The sequence below is a fragment of the Ctenocephalides felis genome, unplaced genomic scaffold, assembly GCF_003426905.1.
Source record: "Ctenocephalides felis isolate EL2017-DRISC unplaced genomic scaffold, ASM342690v1 CF-g0.4_SCAFFOLD_00845, whole genome shotgun sequence".
NCBI classification, from domain to species: domain Eukaryota; kingdom Metazoa; phylum Arthropoda; class Insecta; order Siphonaptera; family Pulicidae; genus Ctenocephalides; species Ctenocephalides felis.
This window is the reverse complement of record NW_020536999.1, coordinates 61,424,379-61,439,104: the sequence shown is the minus strand read 5'-3', so window position 1 is coordinate 61,439,104 and position 14,726 is coordinate 61,424,379. Positions and strand designations below refer to the sequence as shown.

The following is a 14,726-nucleotide window of genomic DNA, read 5'->3' as shown; positions in this document are numbered from 1 at the left end:
TTATTTATTCACTTTTGGCTTTCTTTGCAGGCAAATTTGACGCTGATAATACAAATCCAACGTTTTTTTAATGGTCCAAATTTGCGGATTAATTTATTCATTTTTGTTAACCCCATATAATCAGGATGTCCTTAAAAATAAATATGTGGGCCAAATATTTTTATCCCTTTGAATCACATTGTCATTGCAATTTTGCGCTCTTGGTTTCAGCAGCCAAGAAACATATATAATGTTCAAAAATATATTACATATTATATATTAGTTTTTAACTTTCCGAAGAAGAAGTCCATGTTTTAGCCAGATATTTGATTTTCAAATTCTAAAAGTTTTGGCAGATATTAACCCTTTCCACTCGGATGCCGCCGCTCCGGCAACAAAATTCATATAAATCTCGGAATTAGCAAGGGTTAATAACATTCATATCAAATCTTGAAAAAAAAGACAAATTATTCTTTGTTAAAGGTTATAGATTCCAAAACGACACCAATAGTCAAAAATAATTTATTCGTTTTTTATACATATACCAACATTGATAATAAATATATACACAATAAATATTATACATTAAAAAAATTAAGAGCCTTGCCGTTTTGTCTTCTCTTCGCTCTCGTTTTCTTGTTCCCGGACCAAATTCCAATAGTGTCCTTTAGCCTTTTTAAGACTTTTGTGGTCGCCCATCTAAAAACAAACAAATATAAATAATTTCCATTGTAGGGCATTATATTTCTGATGATATCAACTAATTATATTGAATCATCAGTAAAAGTAAAATTAAAATTAAAAATTCGTGGAAACTCAGTTGAAGATAAATAGACATTTATTGATGCAAACCATCAGCGATTTTCGCATAAGTGAGAAAATTGAATTTGTCAAATTTAACTATATTTAACCACTTGCACCGTTTTCGTAAAACCATTACTTCACATCCCATCCTACCTCTACGATTTTTCCATGTTTCATGACCACTATGATGTCGGCATTTCTGATAGTTGATAAACGATGAGCTATAACTACAACAGTTCTGCCTTTGGTGGCATTGTCAAGGGCTCTCTGCACAAGGGCTTCACTTTGGGTATCTAGGGCACTGAAAATATTTTTTTGCATAAATTACCAGCCTAGAAAATGAGAAGTAAATTTTTCATCTAACCAAGAATGGCCATATGGCCAGTTTCTGTAACTTATCATAGTTCGTCTGATTAAATACTTAATTATTTCGCTTACCTTGTGGCTTCGTCCAACACTAATATTTTAGGATTCTTTAGCAGAGCCCTAGCAATGGCGATCCTTTGTTTTTGGCCACCAGACAGAGCAGCTCCTCTTTCGCCGACTAAGGTTCGGTAACCATTCGTGAATCCTAATATGAATTCATGGGCATTCGCTTGCATAGCTGCTTCGATTACCTTTCGATAGAATGATTTGTACAATTAATTACTTCTACTTTACAATTATTATTAATAATTGTTTTATTATTTTAAATCTATTGGTCAATAAATAAATGAGGTACTATAGTCACCTATAGTCACCTATAGGTGATAATCAGTCAAGGAACCAGATCAGAGACGGGTAAAAGTAAATTTAAAATTTTACTGCTTAACCCTTTCCCGTGCCATTTAGCTCGTCGAAACTTGCACCCCCTTGCTCATATTCATTTTTGGTCAAAATTTTTCTTCACGAGCCAGAAATGTTAAAGCAAGGGAAGGGGTTAAAAAGTTATAGGTAAGTTTCACTTCAATAAATATTCATACAGTATATATTACAAATTAATTTTTACTTGTTCATCCGAAGCAGTAGGTTTTCCATATCGTATATTTTCCATCACTGTGGTAGCGAATAGAGTTGGATTTTGTTCTATCAATCCGACGCTGGTTCCACGAAGCCATGTTGGACATAATTCTGAAATGGTAAGTGAAATCATGTTTAATAAATAAATAAAAAATGTCAATTTGGAATCTATATTATAAATATATAAACATTTTATGCAAGATCGAAAAGACCCGTCTTCCCAAAAGGTAGTTTGTTTTCGCCCAACTATTAAATTTAGGTCTGCGTCAACGGTGATCAGAGAATTAATGTAATCCCGATAATGTGTCCATTGGTTTTAAGAATTTTAAAGACTTTTGATAAAATTCACTCATATTGACTAACTGTAACAAGTAATTAACAGTTGTTAATTGTTCAAAAGCGACGAATCTTGTCCAAAGTTTTTTGGTAAAAATCAATTGAATTCTTTCTCCAAAAATAAATGTTAGCAATTTTTTTTAAATATTTCAAAATTTCAATAATCACACGCTTTATTATTGTTTGCCGAATTTATCTTATAATCGATTCAATATTTATTACAATTTTTCAAGTTCAAAAAATTTTCAGTAGCCAATGGCTATCGTTAGATAGCTTCATTAAGTTAAATATTCGGTTATTGTTTTATCACAATATTACTAGTGGGGTGCATGGCATCGTGCCTTAAGGCAAATTGCTGGAACTTCCCGTACCGTAATTAAAAATCTTGGCCAAAAAAAATTACGCAAAATGTTTACACATTATTAAAATCTCTATAAAATATCTGATAATTTGATGTACATATGTCCAATAAACATTTTTGACCGCCAAGTGTCATTTTTTTTATTTTTTTTTATTGAGAGTCCATAACCGCTGGACCTGCCTTCCCAAAAATTTAATCAGTTCTTCATCTTGTCGATACAAGTAAAATGTTTTTTGAATTATTAAAATCGGACGCTCGCTCCTCTTAAAAACTGAGTTACCGTTTTTGGCACTTTTTGCCCCGTATCTTCGGAACGGCTAGACCTGCCTTCGCCAAAAACTAATCACCACATCTCCTGATAAATACGAACTGAATGTTTTAAATTATTCAAATCGGTTGATCGGTGTTCCCGAAATCGTCGACGAAAATTTGTATCCTCACACACACACACATACAATTTTCTCTAAGGTATGGTATGCCAAAATGTTCAAAAACCTTTAAAACGTAAAGATATATAGAAAATTGTCGATTTTTTTGCAATTACTATAACTTTTCCTACGGAAAGTTAATAAAGATTCTCGGAATTTTAAATTATTAGAAAAAGTATACATGGAAAATGCACTTATTAGCTTGCGTAAAATTACCAATAGTTACCAATTTTTTTTTTGACAATATTAAAAGTTATTAAGTAGGCGCTAAAGTTAGATGAGCAAGCACAATTTATATATCAATAAGATATTGCAACTTGTTTTAGGGTAAATGGCACCACACTCGCACCACATTTCGCACTCTAAAAATTAGTTTATAGATTTAGCTGTATATAATATAATTAATTAAATACGTTCACAATCATCTTTTAAATTGCTCACCTTTCAAATCATATCCATCGATAGATATTGAACCAGTTTTAGGCTCGTAAAATCGTTCTATGAGATTGGCGACCGTTGATTTTCCACTTCCAGAAACTCCAACAAGTGCAACTGTCTTTCCGGCAGGAATGTCTAAACTAAAATCTTTGAGAACAGTCTGGGAAAAAATATATTTAAATTAATAAATAATATATATGGTCTTTAAATAATGCTATTGATCTCAGTTAATTATCAAAGTGTAGAGTAATTTTCAGTGTGCCTCAAAGAACGGACTTAAATAATGATGATGGATATTCATAATATTAAATTAAAATAGATAATAAGTACACTTACATTTCCTGGTCTTGTAGGATATGCGAATGATACCCTACAAAATTTAATATTTCCATTGAATTCATTTGGTGGAATCTCCATCCCGCCTTTCAGTGGAACTTTTGGCTCGATGCCGATGTACTGAAAGAAAAAGTGTATTATTATAAATATGCATATAAAAAAATTACTACTTTAAAATCAGTTTTACTGTGAATATAAGAGAAAATGCACTTTCATGATTTATGCCTTTCTTGTCTAGAATTATACTGATGCAAATAAATTCAAATTTTTCAAGAATTATTATTTAGGCAAATAATTTCAAACATCTTATTAGTGCCTTAACAATAAAAAATTAAAATTATTCGTTTTGCATTGTCAGGCAGTACATTTGATTACTACAATTTTTTAAATTGTATTTTTTTTTAATTTAAAAAGTTTTTTTTTGAATATCGAAAATAATTGCGATTTTAATTGTAATTCTAGCTAAAGTTCTAAAGCGCACTTATATACTTCAAAGAAATAATTTTAACTTTGCGATTCAGTTTATCTAATTCTTATAAATATTAGACTTCATTTTGAAACCGATTGATTAAGTTCTATTTATTTACTTTTTATGTAATATTTATTTTGATATTGTTTATTTCGACTTTAAGTAATATTTATCTATATTTAAAGGTCGTCCTCCAATTCGAGCGCTCCTTTTGTCTATAAAATATAAATTAAAGTTACAGTATTTATAATAATAGATTTGAAAACATTTAATATTATTCGCATATTTATTTCATTAAGGTACGGAAAGTTCGAGCAATTTGTCTTAAGGCACGATGCCACACACCCCTAGTTTTATTTGGCATTAATTTTTATCAATGCCGCTTGTTTTAGATTAACGTAAAAAATAGGGTTGAAAATGCGTGGTCCCATTTTTGCATAATTTCAAATATATTAGGGTATACATTAATCAGGTTTTTAGGGGGAGGGGGGGTTTGACAAAAAATCACGAAATATCACATGGGGGAGGAGGGGTATAGTAAGATATTACGTGTATTTATTTTTTAACTGATTTCTTTAAAAAAAATCAAACATTTTAAAAAAAAATCAAAAAATTTACAGTTTTATCACGTAACTAAAAATATACGTGATGTTTGGTGGGGGAGGGGGAGAAGTAATTTTGAATATCACCATGTATTACCAAGGGCGGGGGGGTCCAAAAATCCTTAAAAACTCGCACACGTAATTAATGGACGCCCCCTAATATTTCCGATAAATTATATCTAATTCAAATTATTTAAAGGACTGATATACATATTAATAAATCCGATAGCTTTGATGATAATTATCTAACATCAACAGTTTATATTAACCCTTTCTACTCGCGAAATGCAGCTGCATCTGAGTGGAAAGGGTTAAAGTATAATTTGTTTCTAAAAATTGATATTTTTATTAATTATTAACTCTTTCCAATTTTTTATTAACCATTTTTCTCAATTTTCACACCTCTCTTCTTCTTTTTTCTCTTCTTTTCATGATCAAACACTCTTTTATCCTCTTTTCTGACATACTGCCCTTCAACACTTTCCAAAATACTCTCAAAATTTATTTCTCCACGATCATGCAATTGGTGCAATACCTCCATAACTCGGGCACCGGCACTCATTCCTCGGACCACGGAACCCAACAGCATAGAACCCTGGGCCAACGATTTTTGGACGTTCTGAGAGGCAACCAGGAATGCCATCAATTCACCAGCCGTGAGCTGGTCGGTGGCTAAAAGGGATCCGCCTGCGTAGAGAGTACCTAGCACCAAACTGTAAGTGAATTGAAATAGATGTATTTGATTTTTAAGATATTCGCAAGAAAATTAAAATATATTTTTTTATATTGTTATGTTTTATTTTAACATAACTTTAGAAAAATGAAAGTGGGTTTGTGTGGTGTATGTATTTGTGAATGTAAATATTTATACAGTCAACTCTCCAATAACGCGGTACTCATTGTCAGGAAAAGCGTTTTCATACTATGCCCGGAGTTGTAATAACGTCAACTTTTTTATAATAACTATAGAGCATTTCTGTTTAACCGACCACAAGTTTCTCCCGCCCAGCCTATGAATTCATAGTCATTCAAATGACTAGTAACTACAGTAGTAATTTTTTGTTGAAAATAGTTTCTTGACTTTCTTTTGTTGAAAAATAGCTTCCCGAAAGATAAGTTATTGTAATCGTCCAAAAATAAAAAAAATGAAAATTTTTGCATATATGTACTTACGTTTTAGAGGTTTCTGAACATAAGAAGACGTGCTGTTTAGTTTTAAGCAAAGACAGGTCCAGCCGTTTTGGCGATACGGAGTAACGATGCTTAACGTAAAGAAACAAACAATCAGTTTTTAGGAAAGTCATTTTTTTATTTCAAAATTTCAAAAAATTTTATTATCGAAAATGAATTGGATTTTAATTTTAACTAGTGGGGTGTATGGCATCGTGCCTTAAGGCAAATTGCTGGAACTTCCCGTACCGTAACGAAATGTTCGAGAAATATTGAATGTTTTCAAATAGATTATTATAAATATTGTAACATTGTCTAATACATATTTATAAGAATTATATAAACTGAATTGCAAAGTTAAACATATTTGTTTAAAGTACACTAGAACTTTAGTCAGAATTACGATTAAAATCTGAATTATTTCCGATATATAAAAAAAAAATTTTTTTGAAAAAAAAAATTGAAAATCCGTGCGCCCGAAAACGTGACTGGAAATTTGTATCCATACATACATACACACTAGAGGTGGGTCGTTGACGGTTTTGCCGTCAACGAAACGAAACGGTTATCGGGGTTTTGTCAACTAGTTAAATAACTAGTTATTTTTCAACTATAGTTATTTTTAACGATTCAACGCTGGCAACGTTAAGAAACTGATAGTTGAAATAACTGTTTCATTGAAAGTTGGTGAAATGAAGTTTGTTCTTATAAAAGTCAAGTTGAGGTTGTCAACTGATTTGATGAATAAAAAGAAATAAATGTGAATTGTCACATTTATTACACACAGATATATATATATATATATATATATATATATATCATATTTATTATTATTAATAATAAATAATGGTTTAATTTATTTTTTAAAAATATTTTTTATGAATATTTATTAAAATATTTTCATTACAGCAAAGCCGTATACTAAAACATTGAATTTACATGTTATATAAAAATAGCAATATAAAAATATATAGTTGCATAAAAATGTTATGAAAAATAAAAAATCAATTTTCAGGTTTAGTTTAAAAAAATTATTACAAGACAAATGCTATAAGAATTTTCTGAAAAAATATTAACCATTGAAAACTATAAAAAATGTAACTGATTTTCTAAAATTAAACGATTTGGCGCGTGTTGCAAGTTTCTATAATATGTGCACGAACATCTGCAATATTATAAAAGCAGTAGCCTAACAAATTTTCATAGTATTAGTTGATCCTTTCCAACGCCAGGTACCTGCGTACGTTCGTTTTCGACAATAAACGAATTCCTATATCGTTGAATAACTGACCGCCATGTTTTCAACTGTTTCGAAACTAGTTGATTTTCAACTAGTTATTTCGTTGCGACGAAACGGTTAGTTAGTTAACGAAGAAGAAACGGTTGAAAATAACCGTTCGTTGATTCAACGCCCATCACTAATACACACACACACATCCATTTTTTCTGTGGTATGCCAATATGTTCAGAAACCTTCAAAACGTCGAGAAATGTAAAAATTTTCAATTTCGATTTTCGGCTCATTACAATAACTTACCCTATGGAAAGTTAATTATAACTAATATGTTAAAGCTCACTTATATACTTGAAATAAATAATTTTAACTTTGCAAACTTGCAATCCAGTTTAAATAATTCTTATAAATATTAGATAACGTATTTTATTTTAATGCCCGTTGATTAAGTTTTGTTATTATTTTGCATATAAACATATATAAATATCGTGTCTAACATAAAAATAATATACGACATCTATAAAATACGAATAATGAAAGTTACAATATTTATAATAATTTATTTGAATACATTTGAAATTCTTTGAATATTTCATTACGGTGCGGGAATGGTCCAGCAATTTGCCTTATTGCACTACTACCCTTAGCCTAAGAATTACTTATATGGGATTACTTAAGGGTCGTCGGTGTACCGGTAAGTTATATTTTGCTATATTTAATATATGTGTTATTTTTTGATATTATTTTTTGTTTAGAAAATTCCGAACAAATCTTAAATAAAGAATCAAATAGAAAATATCTAACATTAGTTAGTTCGTGGATGTATTGATTTGAGTATACCCATAAATTCCATAGATGGCGCAAATGTGCTACAAAACAAAAGCGCTTACGCTAAAGTTCACCATTTATAGGGATAAAATAAATCCGAGTTGTCGGCTCGTCACTCTGGTTTCCCTTCAGAGCGAATAAATCTTTCGCCTTTTACTAAAGATTTCCGTGGAGGGGAGCACTCAAATGAGTATATAACTCAATTTTTTGTGTGCCCGGCATTTACTTGCTGGGCCAATAATCTTCTTCATCATTCTTACAATAAAACGAACATATATATTACTTATGTTAATGGTAATATATTTTATTATAATAATTTAGTGGTGCATGTATGTAATCGTCCTAAAGCAAATTGCTGGAACTTCCCGACCGTAATTAAACATTCTAGGAGTGAAAAATAGTCAATCAATGTTTTAAATAATTTCGAATAATAATTTTTATATATACACACTGTAAATTTAAGAGTGCTTATTAAATTGGGCTCGAACGTATTTTACCAACAACTTATGGGTATATTTACAAGAAATTTGTTCATTTTTGTTTTTAATTTGATTTTTTTTCAGATCATTTTTTTAAAAAAAATTCAAGATTTGAAAATTCTTTTCCAAATTTTTTTTGAATTTTTGAAAATAGTCAAAATATTCTCAAATTTTTGTAAGAAATCGATTTTTTTTTAAATTTCGTTATTATTTTGATATTTTGATAATAACGTTTTGATTTCGATTTTTTTTGAAAATTTGAATTTTGTGAAACTTTTGTGTTTGAAAATCTTGATTTTTTTTGAAAATTTTTAAAATTACGAAATTTTTTGCACACCATCTACGCAAACAAAAGGTTTTTTGAATTAATCTAATCGGATAATCATGATCTCAAACATGACCATTTTTACACCCTTTGCGCTCCATACCTCCGAAACGGCTAGGTACCTTTTGCAAAAACGCCTTGCGATCGAGTACGAACCGAATGCTTTTTCAATCATACAAATTGGTTATTCCATACTGTCGAAAATGTCGAGGACATTTGTTTGAACCATATTATAAATGAACATCAAAATTAAAAATCTTGGTATGGAACCCAAAAAAATGACACAAAATGTGAACATTATTAAATTCTCTATTAAACATCCGATAGTTTGATGTGCATATGTCTGTCTAATGAACATTTTTTAACGCCAAATTGCATTTTTTAAACTTTTATTGAGAGTCCATAACCGCTGAACCTGCCTTCCCAAATATTTCTACCAGTTTTCATCTTGTCAATACAAGTAAAATGTTTTTTGAATTATTAAAATCGGACACTTCGTTCTCTTAAAAACTGAGTTACCGTTTGTGGCTCTTTTTGCCCCGTATCTTAGAAACGGCTAGACCTATGTACAGTCGGTCAAGTAAGAGCGTGGCCGACTTTAACGACAGTTAATGAAAGATTTCGGTCTAATTCTTTCGTGAGCCGATAAAGTGAAGCTTTGTCCTTGATGCATTGTCAAAAAAGGTTTAGTTGTAGTTGATCTTTTGAGGAAAAATCATATTAAACGCCATGAGTGCTAAGTTACGCGTCGCGCTTCGAGGCTGCGCCCTATTGCATGCACCTTAAAGGTACCCAAATGTAGCAATCAGCTGCTGCTAAACATATGAGAAAGTTGAAGACAATTGTACAGAATTCGATACACCTATATAAAGTTGCTAAAAATGTCGATGATTTATCAAAATGTGTTTCAAATAAAAAAGAAGAAAAAAGAACAGTGAATGGGTATTTGCGGAATCCTGCTTTAACACTCCAGCAAGGACAAGCAAAATTATTGGCAAAATGTTTAGAAATATCTACAAAAATATCTACAAAACTATCTGTACCTTTCTTCGTATTCATGATCAGAAAGGCGCAACACAACGGGGAAGCCTCTGACGACTGAAAAACATGTGCTTCTTTTCCGCTTGGGCACATGAAAATATTGTTAGAGATTTTGAAAATGTCATTTTCACTCATGAAAGTTCTATATGAGCACGTACTGCCCTCATCGAGCCGTTAAATTAAAATCCCTTGCCCCTCATAGAGCCGTCAGACTAAAATAATCCGTTAAATTAGTAAAAAGCAGGCGTCGGAGATGCCAGCCAATTGTCCACTCCGGTGGTGACTGGACACATATTGACCGAATTGCATCCTTGCTTTTAACGTATACAATGCATATATAAATATTAAAGTTTCATAAAATAATTATTTTTATAAATTAACCCGGCCACGCTCTTACTTGACCGACTGTATATGTTTATTTACAAGTTTTTGGTACTTCGGAAATTAATTCTTCAAAATTTTGAGAAAAGCAAATCAAGCTACTTAAGTGAAATTCAACAAATAAAACATTCTATAACCATTTGTTGAGCTTTTTTTTAAACTCTGCGAAATTAGATTATGAACCCAATATAGATCGTTGAAAATTATAACATAAAAAATTCACAGAGTAAGTGGGATAAAGAAATAAAAAAAAGAATGAAATAATTTAAAATATTATTAGTAAAAAATATGAGAAATAGTAATAATTCAGGCATCAGCGATTCTACAACGTCTTTAAAACAATATAAAAGATCACCAATGTTATAGAATAGTTTTTATTTCAAATTGCCAAAAATTCGAATGCATATATGGACCAATTTTAATTTTTCATTTGATGAATACCGACGAGACTACCAAAAAATCATTCTTAATATTAAAGTTGTATATGTTTTATCTTACCCATTGAGGAAAAGGTTAGTGGCAGCTTGAAACATGGCAATGCCCACTCCTAAATCTTCGTTCAAGGTTTGAGCTCTTTCGGCTTCCCATAAAAATAAATCCGACTCTGTATCCTCCATCGCGAATGCTCTTACAGTTCTTATGTTTGAAATTGCTTCGTCTAGAACTCCGGTAGCTCTTTCCATCTAAAAATTGAAAACTAGATTTTATATTAATATGTAAAAAGAAAAGTAAAGTGAGCAAATAAGATGACAAATGAGTAAGTACTGAAGACAGTTGGGGAAGAAAGAATTGTCCTGAGCACGATTATGAAAATGAAAGGAAACTGGATCGGACCCATATTACAAAAAGCGTACCTGCTTTGGGCATCAATATGGAATCAAAAGTGTTCAATTGCAGTATAATAATGATGATAGCAAACAAGGGAGATGAATGGAATATATGATACTATTAATATTATATGTAGAAAATTTTTATGTCGACAGCAGTTATAGCACAATTGTAGTGTAGGAGTTGTATTTTAAGCTAAGAAGCGGTAAATCAAATTATATTTTTTATTTTAAATAGAACTTGATCGGTATTATTAACCCTCCGTCGGTCGGATATTAATTTACCCTCGAACGGTCGGAGTGGTTTGGCTGGACCACACATTTTTCGTCCTGATTTTTTCATTGATTGACAGCTAATGAAATTTTAGGAAAACTCCAGAAATTTCAAGTCAATAGTATTACTAAAAGTATTTTTTTTTAAATTGAAGTCAAAAAAAGGTTGGCCAAACCACTCCGACCGACGGAGGGTTAATTGATGAATTACTGCAAAAATATGATTTGAAAAAAAATAGTTTTTCTGTATCCAAAATTATCCTTTCGATCCAAAAACGTGATAAAAATATTTGATCAAGCAACCCATAGTGAATATGCACTTTCTTCATAAAACCAAGACATAAATAAATATCTTTCTTTTAACTTTTCTGCATTATATTTATAAACAACTGGATGTACCTGTTCACGCTTTGCCATGTTTTACTTTGAATTAAAAAGTTGAAAAAAAGTATATTTGTTAAATTTAATCTACCAGTCTACATGTCTATATCACTATCTATCTACCTCTCTACTTGTCTACCAGTTTACCTGTCAACTTGTTTGACAATTCACAAGTACACTAATTTACCAGTCCACCAATTTACCAGTCTACCAATTCACCAGTCCACTAATTTACCTATCCACCAATTTACCTATTCAATCATTTACCTATCTATCAATTTACCTTTCTACCAATTTACCTATCAACCTGTTTATCAATCCACCATTTCACCAGCCTACCAATTTACCTGTCAATCCGTTTCAAATGTCTTCCAATTAACCTATCAACCTATCTTTCTACATATTCGTCTATCTACCAGGTGTCCTGTCTACCATTTTACATATCGTCCAATTTACCTTTCCACCAGTTTACCTATCAACATATAGTCTACCTGCTCATCTGTCTACGTATGTATCCATCTGCTTGTTCAACTATTTATTTGTTTACCAGTTTACCTGTCTGCTAGTTTAGCTGTTAAATTAAAGTTAAATTAGTTAAATAGAGATTTGTGGTAGGAGGTGGAAAATTTAGGGTTATATGCGTTTTTGTACAAATTTACCAATAAATTTTAGAAAAGTCTTCGTGGCGGCCAACTCCTACCATTTGGCTTCAATCAAAATATCCGAAAACCCGTCTCGCAATTTACCTTACAATTTCCCAAATTTTCACGACGATCAGTTTATGAATGCATAACAATTACACACACAGAAAGACAGACATACATCCATTTTTATATATACCTATAGATATGATAATTCTCTCACCTGAGCCTGAGCCTCTCTAGATTTCTTCCTCAGTATGGATCCCACATAGCTTCCAATAATAACAGCTGTCGGAATGCAAACGAAGGCTATACTTGATAATGCCGGAGAAATAATATAAAGTGATGTTGAACCACCAATTAATTGGGCAATTGCTCTCAGTCCCTGAGATATCGTTTGTTTGAAAGATGATTTGAAGTCTTGTACATCAGTCGTTAATCTGAAATTAACACGCAGGATTAAATCATAAAGGACCGTCGTCAAATCACATGATATTTTTCCTATTTTTAACCCTCCCCTTCCCCTTGCTGATATTGAAAAGTGCGTTCCCTTCCTCTTCAGCATCAGGTGTTTTTTAGTGTATGTACCTACAAAAATCGTAATTTTTTTGGAAATTTTGTTAAAAAGTCAATAAACACATGATAATCTACCAGACCCCCTATTTCTCATGTAATATTTCTGGAGAATGGTGAAGAATGAATGAGATATAATGGGCAAATTAAAATATGGACATACCGAAAAAAACTCGGAAAAACTAAAGATATTGATGGGAATCTTATACCTCTTTCTCAAAATCCAAATAAAAATGACAAATAAATATTATTTATTGTTGATGTTTTGGACCAATGCACGTATAATCTTCTGGCCATGGTCAACAATTAGAAAATGATCAAATTTGTGGGCCCAAAGTTAACCAAATTATTTAACTATGTTAATGTTCTTAATATACGAGTTATTCTGAATAAGAAACGTGCGAATAACGTTTTCCTTTTAAAAATGAACTTATTTTGATTGGCATTATTGTATGCGAAATGCAATTGTGTATTAATATTTCTTTAAAAATTTACCTGTTGACCAGTTCTCCAGTTCTATGCTTATCAAAAAATTCAATGTCCTGCTTCAACAACGATTTAAATAAATCATGTCGTATACTTGTTGCTAATTTTTCACCGATTCCGGATAAAAGATAAATGTACATAAACGTGAAGAATGACTGCAAAAATTGAATATGGGCAGTTAGTATTATTAGAAATGTTGTTATTGTTTAATCCAATGTAAATAAATATTATTTTTAATATGTACCTGTGCTCCATACATTGATAAGAGATGCAAAGCCGGAGCTTTCATATCTTTGAAAAAACTTCCAGAAGCCATGTCTCCTGATCCTATTATAGCTATTTCATTAGAATGTTTTGATACAACATCAATAATTCCTCCTAAAAGCTGTGGTATTTGTATGTTCAAATATGCTACGACCAAGGCCGCCTAGAATTAAATTAATAATTTACTAAAGTGAAATGTATTTACAACTTACTCAAAACTTTCTTTATGTCACTTTTTGTCCCGTATCTTCGGAACGAATAGGGTTGCCTTTGACAAAAACTAACCAGCGTGTATCCATATCAATACGATTCGAATGTTTTTTGAATTATTAAAATTGGTTGATCGGTGTTCCCGAAATCGTCGACAAAAATTTGTATCCGCATACACACTCATACAGACACAGATACATCCATTTTTTTAAGGTATGTCGAAACGTAGGACATGCTAGTGCTACGGCCTTGCGAAAATTGAATTTTTTTATATATGTATCTTCACGTTTCAGGGTTTCTGGACATTTTGACATACCTTAGAAAAAATTGATGTATGTGTGTGTGTTCGGATACAAATTTTCGTCGACGATTTCGGGAACACGGATCAACCAATTTAAATAATTCGAAAAACTTGATTCGATTGAAGAAATTTCATTTGTACTGATAAGGAGACGCACTGACTAGTTTTTAACTAAGGCAGGTCTAGCCGTTTCGAAGATACGGGGAAAAGAGCCACGAATGGTAATTCAATTTTTGAAAGAACGGAGCGTCCGATTTGAATAATTCAAAAAACATTTTATTTATGTTGACAAAATAAAGTACCTTAAAAAAATTTTGCTAAGGCGGGTCTAGCTCTTTCGGAGATCCAGTGAAAAGAGTAAAAAAAGCCATTTGGCGGCCAAAAATGATCATTTAGACATATGCGCATGTAATGATCAGATATTTTATAGAGATTTTAAAAACAAGTACAAATATTGTTACATTTCTTTGGGTTTCATACTAATGTTTATCCGTACTAATGTTTACTTATGGCGCTTACGCGCTTTTATATTTCTTCTCTAAAACAGCCACGCAGCACGA

At 31.4% G+C, this 14,726-nt stretch overlaps 1 protein-coding gene and 1 non-coding gene across 2 annotated transcripts; one reads left to right on the top strand and one right to left on the bottom strand.

Annotated features, from left to right (window-relative positions):
* Nucleotides 1–915: 915 nt before the first annotated feature.
* Nucleotides 916–13,810, bottom strand: LOC113363376 (ATP-binding cassette sub-family B member 8, mitochondrial-like). The gene is made up of 10 exons (XM_026605870.1): nt 13,636–13,810; nt 13,401–13,546; nt 12,556–12,772; nt 10,709–10,893; nt 5,288–5,465; nt 3,682–3,801; nt 3,349–3,505; nt 1,772–1,893; nt 1,222–1,400; nt 916–1,084 (listed from the first exon to the last, which is right to left on the bottom strand). The coding sequence occupies exons 1-10, from the start codon at nt 13,705–13,707 to the stop codon at nt 916–918; spliced, it is 1,545 nt and encodes a 514-aa protein (XP_026461655.1). The 5' UTR covers nt 13,708–13,810.
* On the top strand, nt 8,097–8,220 carry LOC113364342. The gene has a single exon (XR_003366047.1). It is a non-coding gene; the product is annotated as a U5 spliceosomal RNA (small nuclear RNA).
* Nucleotides 13,811–14,726: the final 916 nt, after the last annotated feature.